Source organism: Diadema antillarum, unplaced genomic scaffold (genome assembly GCF_040938485.1).
Source record: "Diadema antillarum isolate AM-2024a unplaced genomic scaffold, OU_Dant_1.0 seq00000345_RagTag, whole genome shotgun sequence".
In the NCBI taxonomy this organism is placed as follows: domain Eukaryota; kingdom Metazoa; phylum Echinodermata; class Echinoidea; order Diadematoida; family Diadematidae; genus Diadema; species Diadema antillarum.
The window spans coordinates 1,135,580-1,153,607 of NW_027271356.1; the positions used below are offsets into that span (position 1 = coordinate 1,135,580).

At 41.0% G+C, this 18,028-nt stretch overlaps 1 protein-coding gene across 1 annotated transcript in view; it reads right to left on the reverse strand.

Annotated features, from left to right (window-relative positions):
- The window catches only part of LOC139730968 (unconventional myosin-Va-like), a gene marked incomplete at its 5' end in the record, with an annotated part of 101,268 nt that overhangs the window by 35,025 nt on the left and 48,215 nt on the right, over positions 1-18,028 (reverse strand). The window contains 3 exons of the mRNA XM_071641848.1: positions 485-709; positions 8,744-8,833; positions 13,279-13,585. Of these exons, the coding sequence (XP_071497949.1) occupies positions 485-709; positions 8,744-8,833; positions 13,279-13,585 (622 nt within the window). The remainder of the gene's footprint in view (positions 1-484; positions 710-8,743; positions 8,834-13,278; positions 13,586-18,028) is intronic.

Consider the following 18,028-nt stretch of genomic DNA (forward strand, 5'->3'; position numbering starts at 1 on the left):
GTAAAAAAAAGAAGCTGTAATCAACTGAGATAAGCATATTATGATAATCACATCATGTTTAGGCTGGTTTTGTTTCTTTTTCTTCTCTTGACTGGTCTGTCTGCCGGACTTTGCACAAATGAAATCAGTGAAGAAAAGTTCACAGTAAGAAGAAGGGCGGTAAAAGAAAACTAGTTTTAATACTTGATGCGTGTTTTGTCATCGACATGATGCGACACGAAAAGTAAGCAATGACTGTATTTATAAGGCATTGCCAAGTCTTTTATGCAATATCTGACTTTGTTCTTTGCAGTAGCCTCTTAAAGCAGGTGACCACTATACAAAGGTGGCAACTGAGACAGAGAAAGAAAAAGAGGATGGGCGTGGGGGAGAGAAACAGTGTACTGGGCAGAGAGAAAGAGGGGCAAAAACAAACAAACCTAAAATTGCATATACAACGACCCCCTTTCCTCCTAGGCTCCAGATTGAAGAGACCCCTCCTTACCTCTGCCCTGGCCTTCTTGATGGACTGCAGCTCTTCCTCAAGGAGTCCCTTCTCTGTCTGCGTCTCCTTGAGGAGCCTCCTCAGCTGCTCCAGCTCAGTCTCCTGGTCCGTGACAGCCTTGTTCAGCTCCTTGCACTCCACCTTGATCTTCTCCAGGTTGCCCAAGTCCTCCTGGAGTTTGACCATCGTCTTCTCTGTCTCCCGTAGCCGCGCATTCTCCTTGTTCTGTACGACAGGGGGGAAGAGCGGGAGAAAGCAGGGTGATCAGACAGCTTAATGGCTCCATCAAATTTTGAGCTTTAACTGATGACCACATGCTCATTCACAAGACATTTTGATACAGATGCATAAGGGTGCAGGATTCTCTCACTACACATTATAGATATTAACCCTTTATGCGTTTTGAGTGCTGATAGGCACGGATAAGCCCACAGCATTGTATACATTGTTCAAAGTCTCTTGCATGGAAAGGGTTAATGGTCACTAATCTCGATGCTCACACATTACAATGACACATGATTTGGCTAAATTAGAAACAAAAATCAATTCTAAAATATAGTTTGTCGACCCTAGATGTGAGCGACACATTTTCAAAACACAAGCAAACACCGCTTTATAACAACTCAACTGATGGAAACATTGACAATTAAATAGAAATCCCCCAGAAAAAATGATAGCTGTGCTGGGTAAACTGAGAGAAATATGTGAATAAGTTTACTAGTGTGTTCGCATTTTAATGCCTTTATATTAGTTTCATCGTGGGAAAAATTGATAAAGAGAGAAAAAACAAACTTATCAGTGTTGCAAATGAAAAAACAAAAACAGACAACTAGTTCAAACCAAAAAAATACTCAAGTTACTCAGCACTGGAGAAACCTACCCTTCTACAAGAATGCCAACAATCCATATCTGCAAAGAGGAGAGCTATTCCAATTAAATCAACTCCGATATTCCCGCATTAAATGCATGCAGACCAGGAGAGGGCTATGAAACTCCAACCATAGTTCTACTTCTATCAAGCAAAGCACAAAGCTACACCACTCCAGTCTTGTTCTTTCTGCAGAGAAGCACTCTCGGGGATAGTTTGAAAACAGTGTCGGTGCCGTTGACTCATCCACAGCGGAGACTCAAAAGCTATCAAATTATGCAGGCAATATTTGCCTCTGAAAGTCTGACCAAATTCCGCTCACAGCTCTAGAAGCTTTCGAAAAAAATCCATGGTGTATCCTCACAGCTGAGCCAAAGCACTCCAATACATTCGATGGAAAGACAACTTTTGCTGTGCAGTTCTCTTGGACTGCTGTGAACCAGCATTTCCACAGACGTTAAAATCCCCCTCCACACACATCACTTTTTTCCTTTCAGCATTTTAGGCAATGTCTCATCAAGAGTGGGATTTCTCACTCTCCATTTATCTCTGACAAGTGGGGGGGGGGGGGGGGGGGGGGGGCGGGGGGAGAAACACAAGAGTTTATCTCAGGGATTTCATTGAGTGATATTTTCCGTAAAGGTCGCTATCCTTAAAATCTCTGGAGTGACTGATTGGTTGACAGGGGTGTCAGAGCCCTCTAGAGTTGACGGTGAAAAAAAATGAGCTTGTATTAGTAGGGAAAAAAAGTGAAGAAACCAGGTTGCATGGTGCTGAATTGAGCAGATCGTCATTTTCTTGACACTAAATCCTTTTTTTAGTTTAATGCTAAATGTCAAGATGATTCAATCATTATTTGCCCTTGTATCATAATGGCATGGGGTAATCCAGAAAAGTGCCATAAACCAGCTGGAAGCTTGTAAAAAGTGCACTGATTTCCCAACTTATGGCTAAAATTATCCCTCTCTTCATGATGATATACACATTTCCAGTTATGATTCATTTTTTTCAATATTTTGAACTAATGGGGAAAGAAATAAAACTAATGGGGAAAGAAATAACATTCTCAAAGATATTAAAAAGACTGTATGAGTAAGAGCATATATGCATTAATCATAACTGGTTTTATACAAATCAAATGTTTTCTTACATACTAACAAGATTGGTGCCTGAATTTCGCAGTCTTTCTTGAAATGGTATTTCCATTGGGAGATTAATTCAACACGAAAACCCACAAACTCTGATGGGTTTAGGGATGAAGAAATGGTTGTAAAAAAATAATACAGCTTGGAAAGGAATCAATGTCATTGAAATCTTCTTTATTCCTTGATAACAGATTGATCAAAGTTGTACTGTAAAAACAGCTTTTCTCAGTCAACTTCTTCCTAAAGGACTGATTAATTGAATAACACACATTACAGCAAGGTCCTCACTTAATTACAATTTTTATTTCAAGTTTAGGCTGATTCATAATTTACATGAATGTGTGTGATTTTTTGTTCAATAATAGGGATGCTTTTCTCCTTGTTTTTTTTTTTTGTGGATCAATATTTTACATCTATGAAAATATGGCCTGATTTGTGTGTGTGTGTGTGTGTGTGTGTGTGTGTGTGTGTGTGTGTGTGTGTGTGTGTGTGTGTGTGTGTGTGTGTGTGTGTGGGTGTGTGTGTGGGTGTGTGTGTGTATGTGTGATTGTTGGTTGCACAGTATCTGATACAGATAAATCTGTTAAGAAGGAAAGACTCAAACTTATGCGCATGGCTAGCCTTGATTCAAGGCACTGATCACACTTTTACAGAGGCTTAGCTGGGTGGAATATTCCATTTACTAAAGGGTCAACTGACAAAGAAGAACAAAAATGGTTCAGGACCTCTGTAAGGCAGACATCATTTCAGACAATGAAACTGCTTCACAGGTAGTCTGCACTGGTCTTATTTACCATCATGGTAAATGCCCTTGTCCTGTATGATTGAACTGACATGAAGTCAGACTTTCTTGTAAGGGGCCCCTCATGTCAAGACTCATATCACTACCATACCCCACCCCATCCCATCCCCTCCCAGCACTTGCCCAAACACATCACACATACACACATTAACACAGAGACAGACAGACAGACATATATCCCCCAAACAGGTGCAGTCACTAGTCAGTATGACTAAGATAAACAATGATTGAATTACAGTATTCACTCCAAGCATATACAAACGAACATTTCTTTCTACTGCTGTTAGGAACACTGCTGTTCAAGTTTTTAGTTTACAGAAATGGAAAGGTAGAGGACGGTTCAAAAGAAACTAATTTGAAAGTTATCAGTCACTTGCAAGGAATCTTTCCTTCCTTTTATGGCAAATATTTGACCGACAATGTAACAATTTTAATTATACCGTTTTTGTTTATTTGGATGCCCTTGTAAAATTGAGAGGGGAGTGAAAATAAACTGATATTTCTTTGTAATAAGATGAATACTTGTTTAACTTGGCTACGGCAACAGTAAACCAAATACCACCTTGTAAAGCATAGCTGAGATTCAGAAAGTAAAGAATTGATTTTGAAATATCCTTCCATACTATTTATCTTATCCTCTGACACATTAGGGAAGCATATCCTTTTTTTTTTTCATTTCAAAGATCGACACGCCTTAATATCGCTTTTGTCCTCTTCCGTGATCTGTATGCTACAAATTTCATGTTCATGACACGTCCTTGGCCAGGACAATGTGACAAATCTGGCACATGAAATCATAGGTGGGAACATGGAGAGGAGAGTGCAATGATGTAGATGAGGGAGGAAACCCCATACCCCCTTCCCCCTACCCCCCCCCCCCCCCCCCCCCCCCTTTTCGTCGGGTGGGAGGAAGTTCTCTCCCGTACAACAAGGAGCATATGTGCTGGGCTGACAACTCAGCGAGTGCTAACGGTGTCAATGACCGCCATTCTGGAGCCAAGCCTAGAGCCCTTGTGGGATATTCCAACTCTGCATATGTCTTTGTGGGAGGGTGGGGGGGGGGGGGGGGGGAGAAGAGAGGGGGGAGGGGGAGGGGAAGGGGGAAGACATGACTTATGATGCATCATGCCTGGTGCCATTTGGTATCAGAAAGAAAAACCTCTTAATACTCCATTAATCAACAGGATGACAGAGCGAGGGGGGAAAACAAAGCGTGAGTCGTTGCAGCGATTAAATCTGATAGGATTACTGCCGCATTCCCTGGGCTTCCCTTTGTTCGTTACTCAAAGGCCCACTTCAGTTATGGTTTCATATATTTTGTGTGTGCCTGCCACAGTAATAAGACTCTTTGAAAGTATTGTAAACAAACTGCGAACTTGACTCTAAATATAGATATGTGTTTGTTTGACATCATCCGAATTTTGAATGCTTGCTCAGAGTGAACATTACATCAGATGAAGCACATTCATAAAGCATGCTGCATTGAATAAATTTACTTAATCAATGTAAATAGCATTCAAATTATATTGTTCCCTTTCATAAATTTGCTTATCAAAAGTTGTTTTCCCAAATGTCACAAATAAATGCGACAGACTTGCATACTACATAGTTGCAAATGGTCAGTGGAAGCTAAACTATTCTCACATTTTATTAGGATAACAATCAGTATGACAATCCAAAGTTTTCTTGACCAGTTTGCCTGTAGCTCTATCTCACTTTAAAAGAAAAAAAAAGAAAGAATCTATATATGCATTGTATATAATTATGTATAATCCTTCAAGCAATATAATGGAAGACATGGATAAAGGTAATGGGGGTGAGGAGGTAGATTCAATTTAATTTGTTTAACTTCGAGCTCTAAATTCATTTTGAATATTTACAGTCTTAGGCCTTCATCTTGAAAAGAGCTACAAACCATATGAATCATTATTGTTATCATCTCTTTTTTTAACAAGCTTTCTAACTTGGTCTGAATCATGGCAATTCACTTTGTACAGATGAGCATCAATCCTCAACAGGGAGAAAGATATTAAAACTTAACAACTCATTAATGTACTATGCAAATGAAATGTAAAACATGAACTTGTTTCACATTTTCCTATAACAGGTTGCAAGTCAGGTTGCAAGAGCAGTGACCTTCTGACCACTGAACACCAGAATGGAGCTTTGGATATCAAATAGGCAATTTAATGGCCTTAAAAGGTTATCAGGATAAGACCAAAACTGAAATGAGGAATGGTTACAAGTAATAGAAAAACTGGATATTTTGTGGTTACGTTGAGTCTCAAGCCACCATTCCCATGCAACTGTAGAGACACACAGATACACATCAAACTTTCCACTGTCATTTTTATAGCTTATGAACCCAAAAGTAAACAAGTACAAGTTCAGGTGGGTGACTGAACCAATATGTATGTTTTTTTTTCTCCCTATCTCTGAAGTAGATGTATGACTGATGCTTATGAAGATCCCTGGGTACAGTGAAGTAGCGATGCGCAGCTAAAGGCCAACCACAATTTGAGGAGAAAGAGAGAGGAAAAAAGGATAAAACCCCCTATTTCCTGACTTATTCATACCCAGGAAATGGAAATTCTGTCAACAAGAGACTGAGTAGGTAGTGAGGGAAGGCTGGAAAGTCATTGGCAAAAAAAGCAAGAATAATCCCTCTATGTCAACAATGCATTTGACACTCTTTTACGACGACAGAGCAGAGTTTGCGAAGGAACAGTTTAGCAGGATCCCACATTTTTTGTGATTCAGTTAGAGCTTGGTTTGGTGAAAAGCAGGTCAAATGTGGAAAGGGCATGCACTGAATTGCCTGTGAGAAGTATTAAAAATATTGGAAAGAAAGTGTTAAGTCCATGCACTGGTCCTGTGCAGATACTTCTGAGCGGCAACATTCCACAACAACGCAGAATGTGCAATGCTGCCTTAAGTAGCGACATTCTAAAGCAATATGGAATTTATTATGTCAGATAACTTCTAGTGGCAGTGAAGAACATCCACGACAAATCAACATCATGGCAAAACAGAACAAGAGTACCAGCAGAAGTGAACAAGTGGCGAACAGATGTATCTGATCAGACAGAATTTACACGTCTTGTTTTGATGAAAAGAAATATGTCAATCCATAATTCATTTGCTCCAGTTTTGTGTCTGTGCATGTGACTCTTTTACGACACAACCAATCTTTCTGATATTGCTTTCCTTTTATTGAACCGACTAAGTTTATTTTCATATGAATATTTATACAGCAATTAAGGATTATAAAAGAATGAGACATTCAACACATTCAAATATGAAACAGTCTCTTGATATCTCCCTTACACTCAAATTTTTCGACAACAATAGTTGTGGAACCCTGTGCTTTGTTTTCCATAGTAAATTAACCTGTCCCAAATATACTCGGGCTGGGGACGATGGGAAATGCGTGTTGTTGCAAAATCAGCTCGTCTTTAACGGGTTAAGTTGATGGCATATTCAAATGATAAAATCAGAAGTTCAGCATACTGGAGAACACCCTGCCCAGTTTACTGCAGTATAGAATTTCACAACAGTATACTTTTTTTCGCTTTATACTTGCAGCAACCTAACTAACATCTGGACATAGTCAACATCTATGATGCCAGCAGTATCTATGCAGTCACTGAGAAGGATTAGTCCAATTTCAAGCCAGCTCTATGCTTGGCTGCAGAAATTCGTCATTCAAAAGGGGGACCAAAAAATGGTAGTGTGGGACTATGTTGCCTTAGCAACTGAGTTAAGTGCCAAAAGAGGACACCGTCAGAAACGTATCAACAACTACCCTCTCCTGTATCAAATTTAGCTGAGGAACCGTTTAATTTGACCGCAATGTCTGCATCATGTCTTCCCCTAAAGCACCTCCCTACTATTAAATTACAATCCAGACCCTTTAGGGAAAAAAGGTGCATACAAGCACACTTGGCAATCTCTATTCTTTTTTTGTTCAGTAAGAGGTAGGGAAAACCCCCAATGTGGATGAAGCCGCAAACACTTGCTCAATGCATCATTGCTATAAATGCAGTTACTGCCTGCCTTTTACACTGAGAGACGTCATGCCGACAAATTTTTCTGTCTCGCTTGGCCTACCACTTTCACTGCAATGTGCAGACTTCCACGGCAACGACGACTGATTTCTGAACTACACTGCCTCATTGCCTGCGCCATGACTGCCAATACTTCATGCCACTAACATCGGCAAATTAAAAAGATCCATTAAACACTTCTTTGTAAGCCACCACCACCCCCTCCCTATCCATCTATCATTTTTAGTGTTGATAGATACAAGGACACTTTGTCACAACAATATTCCTCTTCTTTCCCCTCCCTCACTTTCAGGACTAGCCCACCCCCCCCCCCCCAGCTGTCTGCTCTACTTCCCGCATGACAAAGGGCAGCTGACCCTTCAGTAATTGAAGAAGCTCTGCCAGGTGGTATCTCCTCTTTGACCCATTGAAAACTAATCCCAAGTACACTTACACAGATGTCGGTGGGAAATGCGTGTTGTAGCAATATTAGCTTGTCCTCAATGGGTTAATACTTCTCCCTCTTGGTATCATGTTATAAATACAGACATACAAACATACACAGATAGCTGAATTGGCATAAAACGATAAAGAGTCCCACAGGGATGGCATAGCCCGTTGGGGTCGAGTCCCAAGTATACTCGGAGAAGCGTCAATGTGAAATGAGTGTTGTAGCAAAGTGGTTGGGATTCAGTTCCCAGTTTCCAACTTTTTTTGGGGTAAAATAATGAGAAAATAATGAGACAATGAGAAAACAACACATGTATTTTCACACACTTTAGAGTAATAAGGGACTGTTGTTAAAGGGATAGTACAGTATTGGTGGAGATGAGAATTGGGCTTTTAACGTTTTGCGAGATACCGAGAAAACACTTATGAAATAGTACAGAGCATACCATTTTAAGAGGAATTCAAAGTTTATTTGATGAAAATCGGATTTGGAATGACTGAAACATCCAAAAACAAAGTAAAACAAAGCGATCGTAAAAAAGTGTGGGTCCCACACTTTATTAGAATCGCTCTATTTTGGATATCTCAGCCATTTCAAAACCAATGTTCATCAAATAAGCGTTGAATTCCTCATGGATTTACATGCTCTTTCATATTTCATAAGAGGTTTCTCATAATCTCACCAAAAAATGTTAGAAACCTGAAATTAGGTCTCAACCAAAACTATACGATCCCTATAATGTAAGGGGTGGATACACATACAGTATTGTACCTTCTCACATGTAGGGAAGGAATACAGGGAGGAGGGGGAATGAGAGAGATTGGGGGGGGGGGGAGGGGGAGGGGGAGGGGGGAGGGGGGAGGGGGGAGGGGGAGGGGAGAGGGGAGAGGATGTCATCTTGGAAGTAGATTGCAGTCCAAAGGGACTCTGGGGGTGTCTCAACTTACCAGTTCTGAGACCTTGTGTGTGATGGAGATGATCTTGTTCTCCATTCCAAGGTTGAGCTTCTTGTAGTGCTCCACGGATCGGGCCTCGATCTACAGGGTGGGAAGAACACAGAGAAAAAAAGGGAGAAAATGGCTGAGGAACAGAAGCATGAGAAACACATGTACCCCTACAGAGAAACTTTAGAGGAGATTCCTCTTGCTCTGTGGTGGACCTAATAAAAGAAACAAAATCAATGCATGTACTAAAAAGACAGCTGAAACATGCAATTTTGATACTATTCTACTCTGGATGATCCATGGTCATGTTCATATGATTGTACTGATGGCTCAGAATCCAATACACATGAAAGTAACGATTACTTGCACATTTCTGATGACTGCCATAATTGTGTGCAGTCTACACATTCAGTGCTGATATCGAAGGTAGTCCATTTAGCGTAGTATATAGCAGGGCATGTGGTCCATGGCCACAGGAGTATTTCAGTTGAAACTAATCAGAAAAACATATATTTACACAAGAATATATTTTCCACTCTTCTACTAAGAAATCCCAAATATGTACATTGTATATTCACTCCAGTCACTCTCAAATCATAGCAAAGTGGAAAATAATGTAATCTACATATTTACATGGTAAATTACTAAACATTCTTGAAGGAAGTTAATAAAGTCATGTTGTTATCAGTAATGTTATTTTCCCATCTTCCTGCTCCCAGGTAAAACAGGTAATAAGCACAGACCCCTCACTGCCAAACCCTGTGAATATAAAGCAGAAGATATCTATCTATATATCTATCTATCTATCTATCTATCTACCTATCTATCTATTTATTTATTTATTTATCTATCTATCTATCTATTTATTCATCTATCTATCTATCCATCTATCTATCTATCTATCTATCTATCTATCTATCTATCTATCTATCTATCTATCTATCTAGCTATCTATCTATTCATCTATCTATTCATCTATCTATCTATCTATCCTATCTACCTATCTATCTATCTATCTATCTACTGCAAACTGGTAGGGAAAGGACTGGAATTCAAGTGACAGGGAGAAGTGTTCAAATAGGCCTTCCAAGCTCCCCATGCCTTCCATACTGATACATTCTGCATCAAGGACTGGACAGTTTTAACTCTGCTTCCTCTATTCATGGAACACAAAAAACCAAAGATAAACAGGCTTAAGTTCAACATTGAGGATCCCATAGGAGTGACATCTTCTGTCTCGAAATTGGTAAAGAAAAAAAAATCATCCAGCCCAAGCAAATTTGGAATCTTTCAAGTTGCAGACTCATCTAATTTTTCAGGAAATCTCTCCCCATGTCCCTAAATTGAATCAAAATTAAGGGTTCTCCATGCATGGTGTACTTTGTTGATGGAGTGCATCGCTTGTGTCCATCAAATAAAAGATGGCTCTGATGGGAGTCGGCCAGGTTGGTGTCTATACTATACTGTAAATACGGCCAGACAGACTTTCTTACATGTGACCAACAGAAAAGGTGCCAAGTTTATGGAATAACTGAGCTGTACTGTGATGATGATGAGACCTAACTTTTTGGTTTGAATGATGCTAAAACAAAAGAAAGATAGGAACTACAGTGTACTATTGTCCATAAAGCCTTGCATACAATGTATATTTCACCAGCCATACAGTTGTTGTGGAAGCAATTCACTTTAAGATTAAACAGCTCTCCTTTTCATAACAACTGAATGCAAAATATTCTCTTTCTGTCCTCATGTTTGAAGTCATGACAGCCAAGAGCCAGACATCTCCAAACAAACGTGCAAGTCATTCGTGGTATTCCCCCGATGATTCAAATACGGTGAAATTCAATTGAAAGAAGTCTGTCAGAAAAGCTGTCCCAGACTACGTTTATTCCTGCCTTGCAGGAACTCTAGCCATTGTGCAAGAAGTGAATCAACTTTGGATAAAATCTGAAAAAGCACCCCACTCCATCCCCTATAGAAGGAGGTTGCATTGGTTCACATATTTTGCATCATTTCTTGCATTTGGAAACATTCACCAACATACAAATTTGTGGCTGATGTCCAAGAAAATATATATTTTTTGACAAAATTCCCTCTATGTATCTTAATCAAACTAGTTTAAGTTTAAAGAATGCAAAGAAAAGCAGCGTTCTTGTGATGCTTTGAAACTGAACTTCATTAGTCTGGTCATACATTATTAGACAATCAGGATTTAAGCAGTAATTGCAGTTAAAGTTTTCACAATCTAGATGTTTCCATCACTCATAATCATATTCAGCATCATCATCTACCATGAGGTATTCCCTCTCTTTCTCTTCAAAGATTTTCATAGATTTCTGCCATGAAAGGGTGAGGGGGGCAGAGGGAATAGGGTGTTTTATATTCTCTAATGGAACGCAGCATTGGTATCAAAGGAAGAAATTAATATTAAACCAGTGTACTCAATGCCAGACAATCCCTAGAGTCAAGGTCAAAATAGGATATGACAATGTAAGTGACAGCTACACTGACATTTGCTTCTTTTTTTTTTTTTTTTGGGGGGGGGGTGAAGAGATAGTGGTGTCAGAAATTGATTATTAGGTGATGAGAGTTATGAGTAACTATTTTCAAGCATATGCTGATTCCGTTCCTGAGGATGTTATATCGAGTTCATCAGGATGCCAACACGGGAAATTTTTCCCCTTGTGTGATAAGCAAATGGCACACGCTCTTAGGAACACCAAGCACTGCGTCCTCAAAAAAATCAGACCTAACTGGGCCGATAGGATGCAATGTTGTGGCCACCCTATCCCCCGAGACAGTGGGGCTGTCACGCACATTCAGGCAGTCGGTCATGTGACAACTACACATGTACTAATGTGTGATGGAAATGGGCTACAAGATTACCGCTTTGTTTTCAATAAAATGGTTCACAAAACGTGAGAAAATGCTTCACTAATAAGACAGACAAAAATTCTGCAGAGAGCTTCGGATGTGCTATCCCTTTCTCATACTACTTAGACATAACTCAAAGAGTACCTCTGACATATCAGATTTGTGTTGATTTTGAATGACAGCCAAAATTATTTATAAAAGCAGAGGTCAAAACATGAGACCACATGCATATTTGCTCATAATGAGAGAATACAAATCATTACTCTTTGTCAGTGCAGTAGTCCCAAATGAGACTAAGATGGCTTAAGCTAGGGTGATTAGCCTTCTGAAACAGAATTAAGCTTGGGGACTCACAAAGCCCATATAAAGCCGGCTGACGGCACGTATGTGTCTTTTCCTTAATCTTCCTCCTCCTCCTCTTCCTCCCTCTCCTCCTCTCGTTCCTGAGTGCAAGTGCATGGGGATATCCTATCCACGCACTGAATTTTTGTTTAAGTCAGGAAGTTGGGATCCTAAGGAGGTCACGCCCCCCTACAACGGCATGTTCATCTATTGATCTATCTGATTGTGTGATATTTCACGTATGAACCATTCTGTGCTACAAACCACCAGTGGCAGACCTTTATCTCTCCCCCTAACACCGTTTAACTGGGCAGATTACATCTTGTTCTAGCGCTGCAGCACATCGTTTGTGCGCTGACGGATTGTCTAACAGATACTTCCCGTGGCAGTTGGTTGGGGCCGATGTGGTGGTGATTAGGAGGCTGGAAACCCCCCTTGATCTTTGGGATTTCCTCTTGGAGTGTAGAGCATATTAATACACACATCAGGGACCTGACATTCGATGCTAGTTGCACACGTACATTCAAAGCAGATACTACTTTAGTGAGGGTCTGTCTGTTACTGTGGGTGGAGGTGCAAGATGCCTTTTGTGTGTGTGTGTGGGGGGGGGGGGGGATGATCATTGTGGTCAAAAGCTTGAAATGTACCCAATAGCAGGCACAGTTTCCACTTATGACTTAATTACATGAAAAGCCACAAAGTCCACATGATAATTTTGAGCATCCTTCACAGATTGCATTCTTGGTAAATGTCCCTTTTCTTCAAAGTATGGCTCTGACCGAAAACTGTTTCAGCCTTTTTTTCTCTTCCTTTCTCCCACTACACAAAGTTCAGTTATTACAATACACGTACTTGTACTCTCGATACATGACACATATCTTTATATTCCAAATATACAATGATAACCACTTATACTATAACTTACAATGAATGAAGTGGTTGATATAAACATTACAATTTTGCACTGCAAACAAACACATTTGTTTTATGTACTTTAGGATGCCTACATGAAAACAACATGAAAACATACAGTGCAAACATACTAAAGATGAACTCCACTAGGATAAAAAGTTCCTGTTTCTGTTACTGACTCTACATTAATCTGGATCAATGATTTACACTCATCACTGCCTATCTTTTCATCCTTTGACATAAAAGAAGATCAAAACCAAAAACTCTGCACCATATGAGGAACACACATCTAAAGAGACTATTAAGTTTGTCCTTTAAACTTCATCTTATATACAGTATCTGCGGTAGACTTTTCCACCTGTTGGTGTCAGTCTCATTATCTAGAAGATTGAAAGAGGACAGCATCTCACCTTGAGTTGTTTAAGCTCCTTCTTAGCCCGCATCCGCCGGACACAGCACTGGAGGAGGATGATGGCGCGGCGTGTCCTCCGGTACCAAGTGCGTGCCTGCCAGCCGCGACAGTACCGCTGGATGGTGGTGGCCCGCTTCTCACGCAGCACCTCGGTGAAGTACTGCCGGCCGAACATCCCCCTCGTGTAGCTCTGTATGGTGAGGACGGCGTGGCGCACCCGCAGGTACTCCGACCGGCAGCGGTAGCCGCGCCACCGCTTCTGGATGAGGATGGCCGCCCGCGTCTCGCGGAGGAACTTGGTGAGCCTGAAGATAAGAAGAGTGTTCTGCAGTGAGCGCAGCTCTTGGTTATGCGGCATGGCGTGATCAGCAGTTCACAATGCCAAGAGGACACTTACGATACCACCGTCAGGAAAGTTTTTCCCTTGGAGTGTACTATCAGGGACTTTGGTGACGATGTCATTTGTCACAGCAACTTGTGAAGGTCAACTCAAGAGCATCTAATAAGAGGTACCAAACACTCATTGTCTCACATGGAGATATATTCTACCCGAGCTGGTACAATCCAATGAATTCAGAGGTTCCATTCTGCATGTTTCCAAGTTTACCTCAAGCATCATAAGACAGCATTGATATCAGTGCACTAACAAGACTCACAAGATGTTAGAGCCATACACTTTTAAGATGGCATTGCCAATACCTCCATCTTAACTTGTGTGCAGAGTTGCAGCATGATCTAGCCTTCAAAAGAAGTATCTTATCATTGTCATGTAAGTCTTCGGCTCATTCTCTCATGATGTGTACCTAATTCTGATCACTTCCCTTGAGAAATGCTCCCTCAACTATACTTGAAACATCTTCCACACAAATCATGAAAAGTTTGGAAGAAGCTTGGATGAACATTTCCGAAGTCAGGCTGCCAATTTGCTGAGGAGAGATATCGACCATCTTATTTCCCAGTCAACTAAGGAGCTCCGGTGTCGCTTGTTACGTCCACAATAAAATTCCAGAGGATGATGTAGAAAATGAAAGGCTGTAAACACTCGTCTAAGACCAGCCAAAAGCTAATACGGCAGCCACAAGCTTCAAGCCCCTGGGTAAGAAGTAGCAATGTACAGGCAAGCAAAGAACTCCTGCCTTGGTACACAGGATCGGCAACCCAGAGATAACCATCTACACTAAATGCAGAAAATTAACTCGTCTGATTTCAATCTGGCAGCTCTAGACCGGGAGAGGCTAGGGTAGGGTGAGTCAAGCTGGGGGGAAAACTGAAAGAGTAACACTAAGAAAATAGCTGCTGACTGGCAAAGCCCCCCTTGATCTTACCTCATGCATGAGGGGATCTGTGGACCTGTCGTTCACCGGTTGCCGAGGGAATTTAGGGTGGGGTTTCGTCAGACAGCTTGCCAGCTGCTTACACGCACTGACCGCCGTTAATTACTACTTTCCTTGTCAAATATCTCCTGGGGTAATGGTAGTGGTGTGTATGTGGGGGGGGGGGGGGGGGGCGCGTGGGGATTGTTGAAACAAGTGAGTGTGTGCCAGTTCCCAAATTTGGTTTGTAATTGTACCTTGCCAAGAGCTGTTGTTAAGCGATATTAGCAGGAAAAATTCCTTCCTTCAAGGTCTAATGTTCAGGTGTCATGTCACTGTGACATTGTGTGGTATCACAACAGAGTCTCCTACAGCGCCAAACTGTCAGTGCATAAAGCCCACCTTTGGGAAGCTATCACACAATGTGTGAAATCATAATACCCACATTCTTTAAGCCTATGACCAGCTGAAATTAATAGCTGCAGACACAAGTACACACATCCTCTATTAGAGAGAATAATTCTTAAATGATTTTTATTGTTATGATAATAACTAACCAGAAGGTAGTGAATGAGAGAATGAACACTATGACCAGTCATTTACAATAATGGAATTGAGTCGTGTGTTTGTTCACAGAGTTACAGAATTAGAATGGAATAGTGACCCTATCTATCTAGATATGCATCGATTGAAGAATATCAGCAAGACTACGTAAATCTAAAAAAAGGATATTCTGAAAATGAGGAGACATGTCCACTTCCAGTTTTCACAAGTAAAAACTCATTCAAAGTTCCATTCTCCTTTACAAATGTGTGAGTAAGAAAAAAAAAAGAGATGGAAAGAGACAGGGGGTGTTTCATGACTCCCGGGGGTGTTGCTCAGAAACCAGTCCCTCTTAAGCCCACATACACAAAAGCATATCAGTGGGCGTTGCCATGGATAGGATGGAAGATAGAACTGACAGGGGAAGGGAGGTTGGAATCCCTCAGGCTTCACTTTAAGACTTACATGTGACATTCCATCTCATATATAAATCCCCCTTTGAGATTAGGGAAAGCTTGACGTAAATTGGGTAGACAGGCATGTACGGGTAGGCTGTGTCTATGTCTGTGTGTGCATATATATATATATATATGTGAGGAGAGATAGATGGACAGAAAAGTAGGAAGGAGGAAGAAGGAGGAATGGAAGAAAGGAAGGGTATTTTTAAGTTAGAGCTGTAACTATATATATCAAAAAATATACGATAAATTGTAACGGACGGGCGGCAAGAAAAATGAAAGTAAAACAGACATTGAGACAGACATGAGACAGAGAGAGAGAGACAGAGACAGAGAGAGAGAGAGGATGGGGAGAATGAGTGGTCTGGCTAGTAGCTGTATTGACTAAAGTTAGAACTTGTATGGATTGATACATCTATGAGAGGTAACAAGAGAGAGTAGAGAGAACAGAGAGGGGGGAGCAGGATACAAGTGTGGATAGGAAAAGGATTACAAATATATGAGGAAAACGGAAGAGGATGTAAATCTTTGCAGGGCCAGGCAGTGACAGATTTTGAATTGCTGGACCCGTGGGATCAACATCCAATCCAAGTGCTGTTGGTTATGCCACCTGACAAAGGGTGTCAGGGACGACTAGGGTGAGCTACTCCGCTCTCTCTCTCTCTCTCTCTCTCTCTCTCTCTGGCTGGCCGGAGAAAGACTGGTGAGTGGCTAATCCCTCTCTCGGCCTCATCAACGATACGGCCACTGACAGCGGCCACTCTAGCTGCACCCTTCTTCCCAGATTGTGACAATTTCCTTGGATTTCCCTTCTCTTAATGACTGACTGACCGACCGACCAACCGACCAAACAACCAACCAACCACAGTGAACCTGGGCAGGACTTCGCCAACACGTACAACAGCTGACCCCCACCCTAGTTAGCAGGCATCATCAGCACGTTCCACTTCCATCCCAGGGACTATCTCTCGTGGCAAGAGTTTTCCTAATTCCAACTGAGACCAGTGCACTTTTGGTGAGATACGACATTCCAAGGGCTCGGTAATAACCTCACAAGCTGCGGTCACAAATGGCAGAACTTTTCAAAATTTAACTTTCAGAACTCTTTGCAAAGTTTGCTTGTCCGCTCATACTGGCAGCCGAGCTTCTCAAAGTTTTAGTTCTCGATAAGTTCTAGAAGTTTGGGTCACTGGTGCACATGCACGAGAGAGGATAAAGTGTACGCCATCTGATGGCTGCATAGGCACTGCACACAGGAAGAGGACTGGCCAAGTGATAAACTTCTTGAAGTTTCAGCTGCGTGCGTTCAGACTGCACAAATTTCGAGAGAAGATTTGCGCAAGAATTTTCATGAGAAATTCTTGGGAAGTTTGCGGTCACACTGGTAAAATCTACACCCTTTGTATCAGTCAGCACAACCCATCTCTCTTTGAAGGACAGTGGGACATGAGTTCATTAAGTTTCCACATCACACACGCACCGGCATCAGGAAGCGGAGGAACGTGCTCTCTGGTCTAATTTCTCGAGAACCGGGAGGGAGCGTAGGAGATCAGAGAAGTCATCTGGAGATTATCCGCAAAGGAAGTTGTAACTCTCTGATGTCAAGTCCCAAAACTTGATAGACATGATCGAGCTGTGAAAGGAATACTCTCAAATCAACTCCCACACAGTTTGGGGTTTTGCTTCTCGGAGTTTAATTCAATTATTTCTATTCCAAGCACTAGACCTGATGTTTCATTGATAAAAATTATTAGTTTTACCCATAGAAAGACCAAAAAAGAAACATTTTTCTTCAAAACAGCCCAGACATCTTGGAATCCCTTAGAAAATAACAACAACAACCCTAAAATGTGCGCAGGGAAGATCAAATTTCTTTGTAAGTCTACAATCTTCTTATCTTTCTTCTGAAAGCATGCACATGCTTTAATTCTCCTATTTCTAGTTCTCTCCGTATTCACTGTATTTATACTGAAAGTACATGATTTGTATGTACAGTGTTGTTAGCAATGCACTGAATTCCCCAAACACTGGAAGAAATTTTGGCTGCTGTCTTACATGTTGTCATCCCTTTAATTTCTGTAACTTTGGTGGACAAGAAGGCACACTGATTCATGTATCTTGTATACTGTCTTGTTCCATGGGCAGACCCAACCACCCCACCAAACTCAATTTACACAAAAGCAGTAACTCAAAGAATGCATGCATACACCCTTGCCTTACTTCCATGCTGTCTGCCTCTTTTTCTATTCATAAAAAACATTAAAAATGTTTGACAAAGTTTCATATAAATATGGACTTTACACATTTTTTTCCTCCAAAACAAATTGTACTGCCTCTAGTACAATGTATTTTGCCTCTGATATACAGAAACAACACCCCCCCCCCAAAAAAAAAAAATATATATATATATATGCATAAAAACAAGCTTGACATG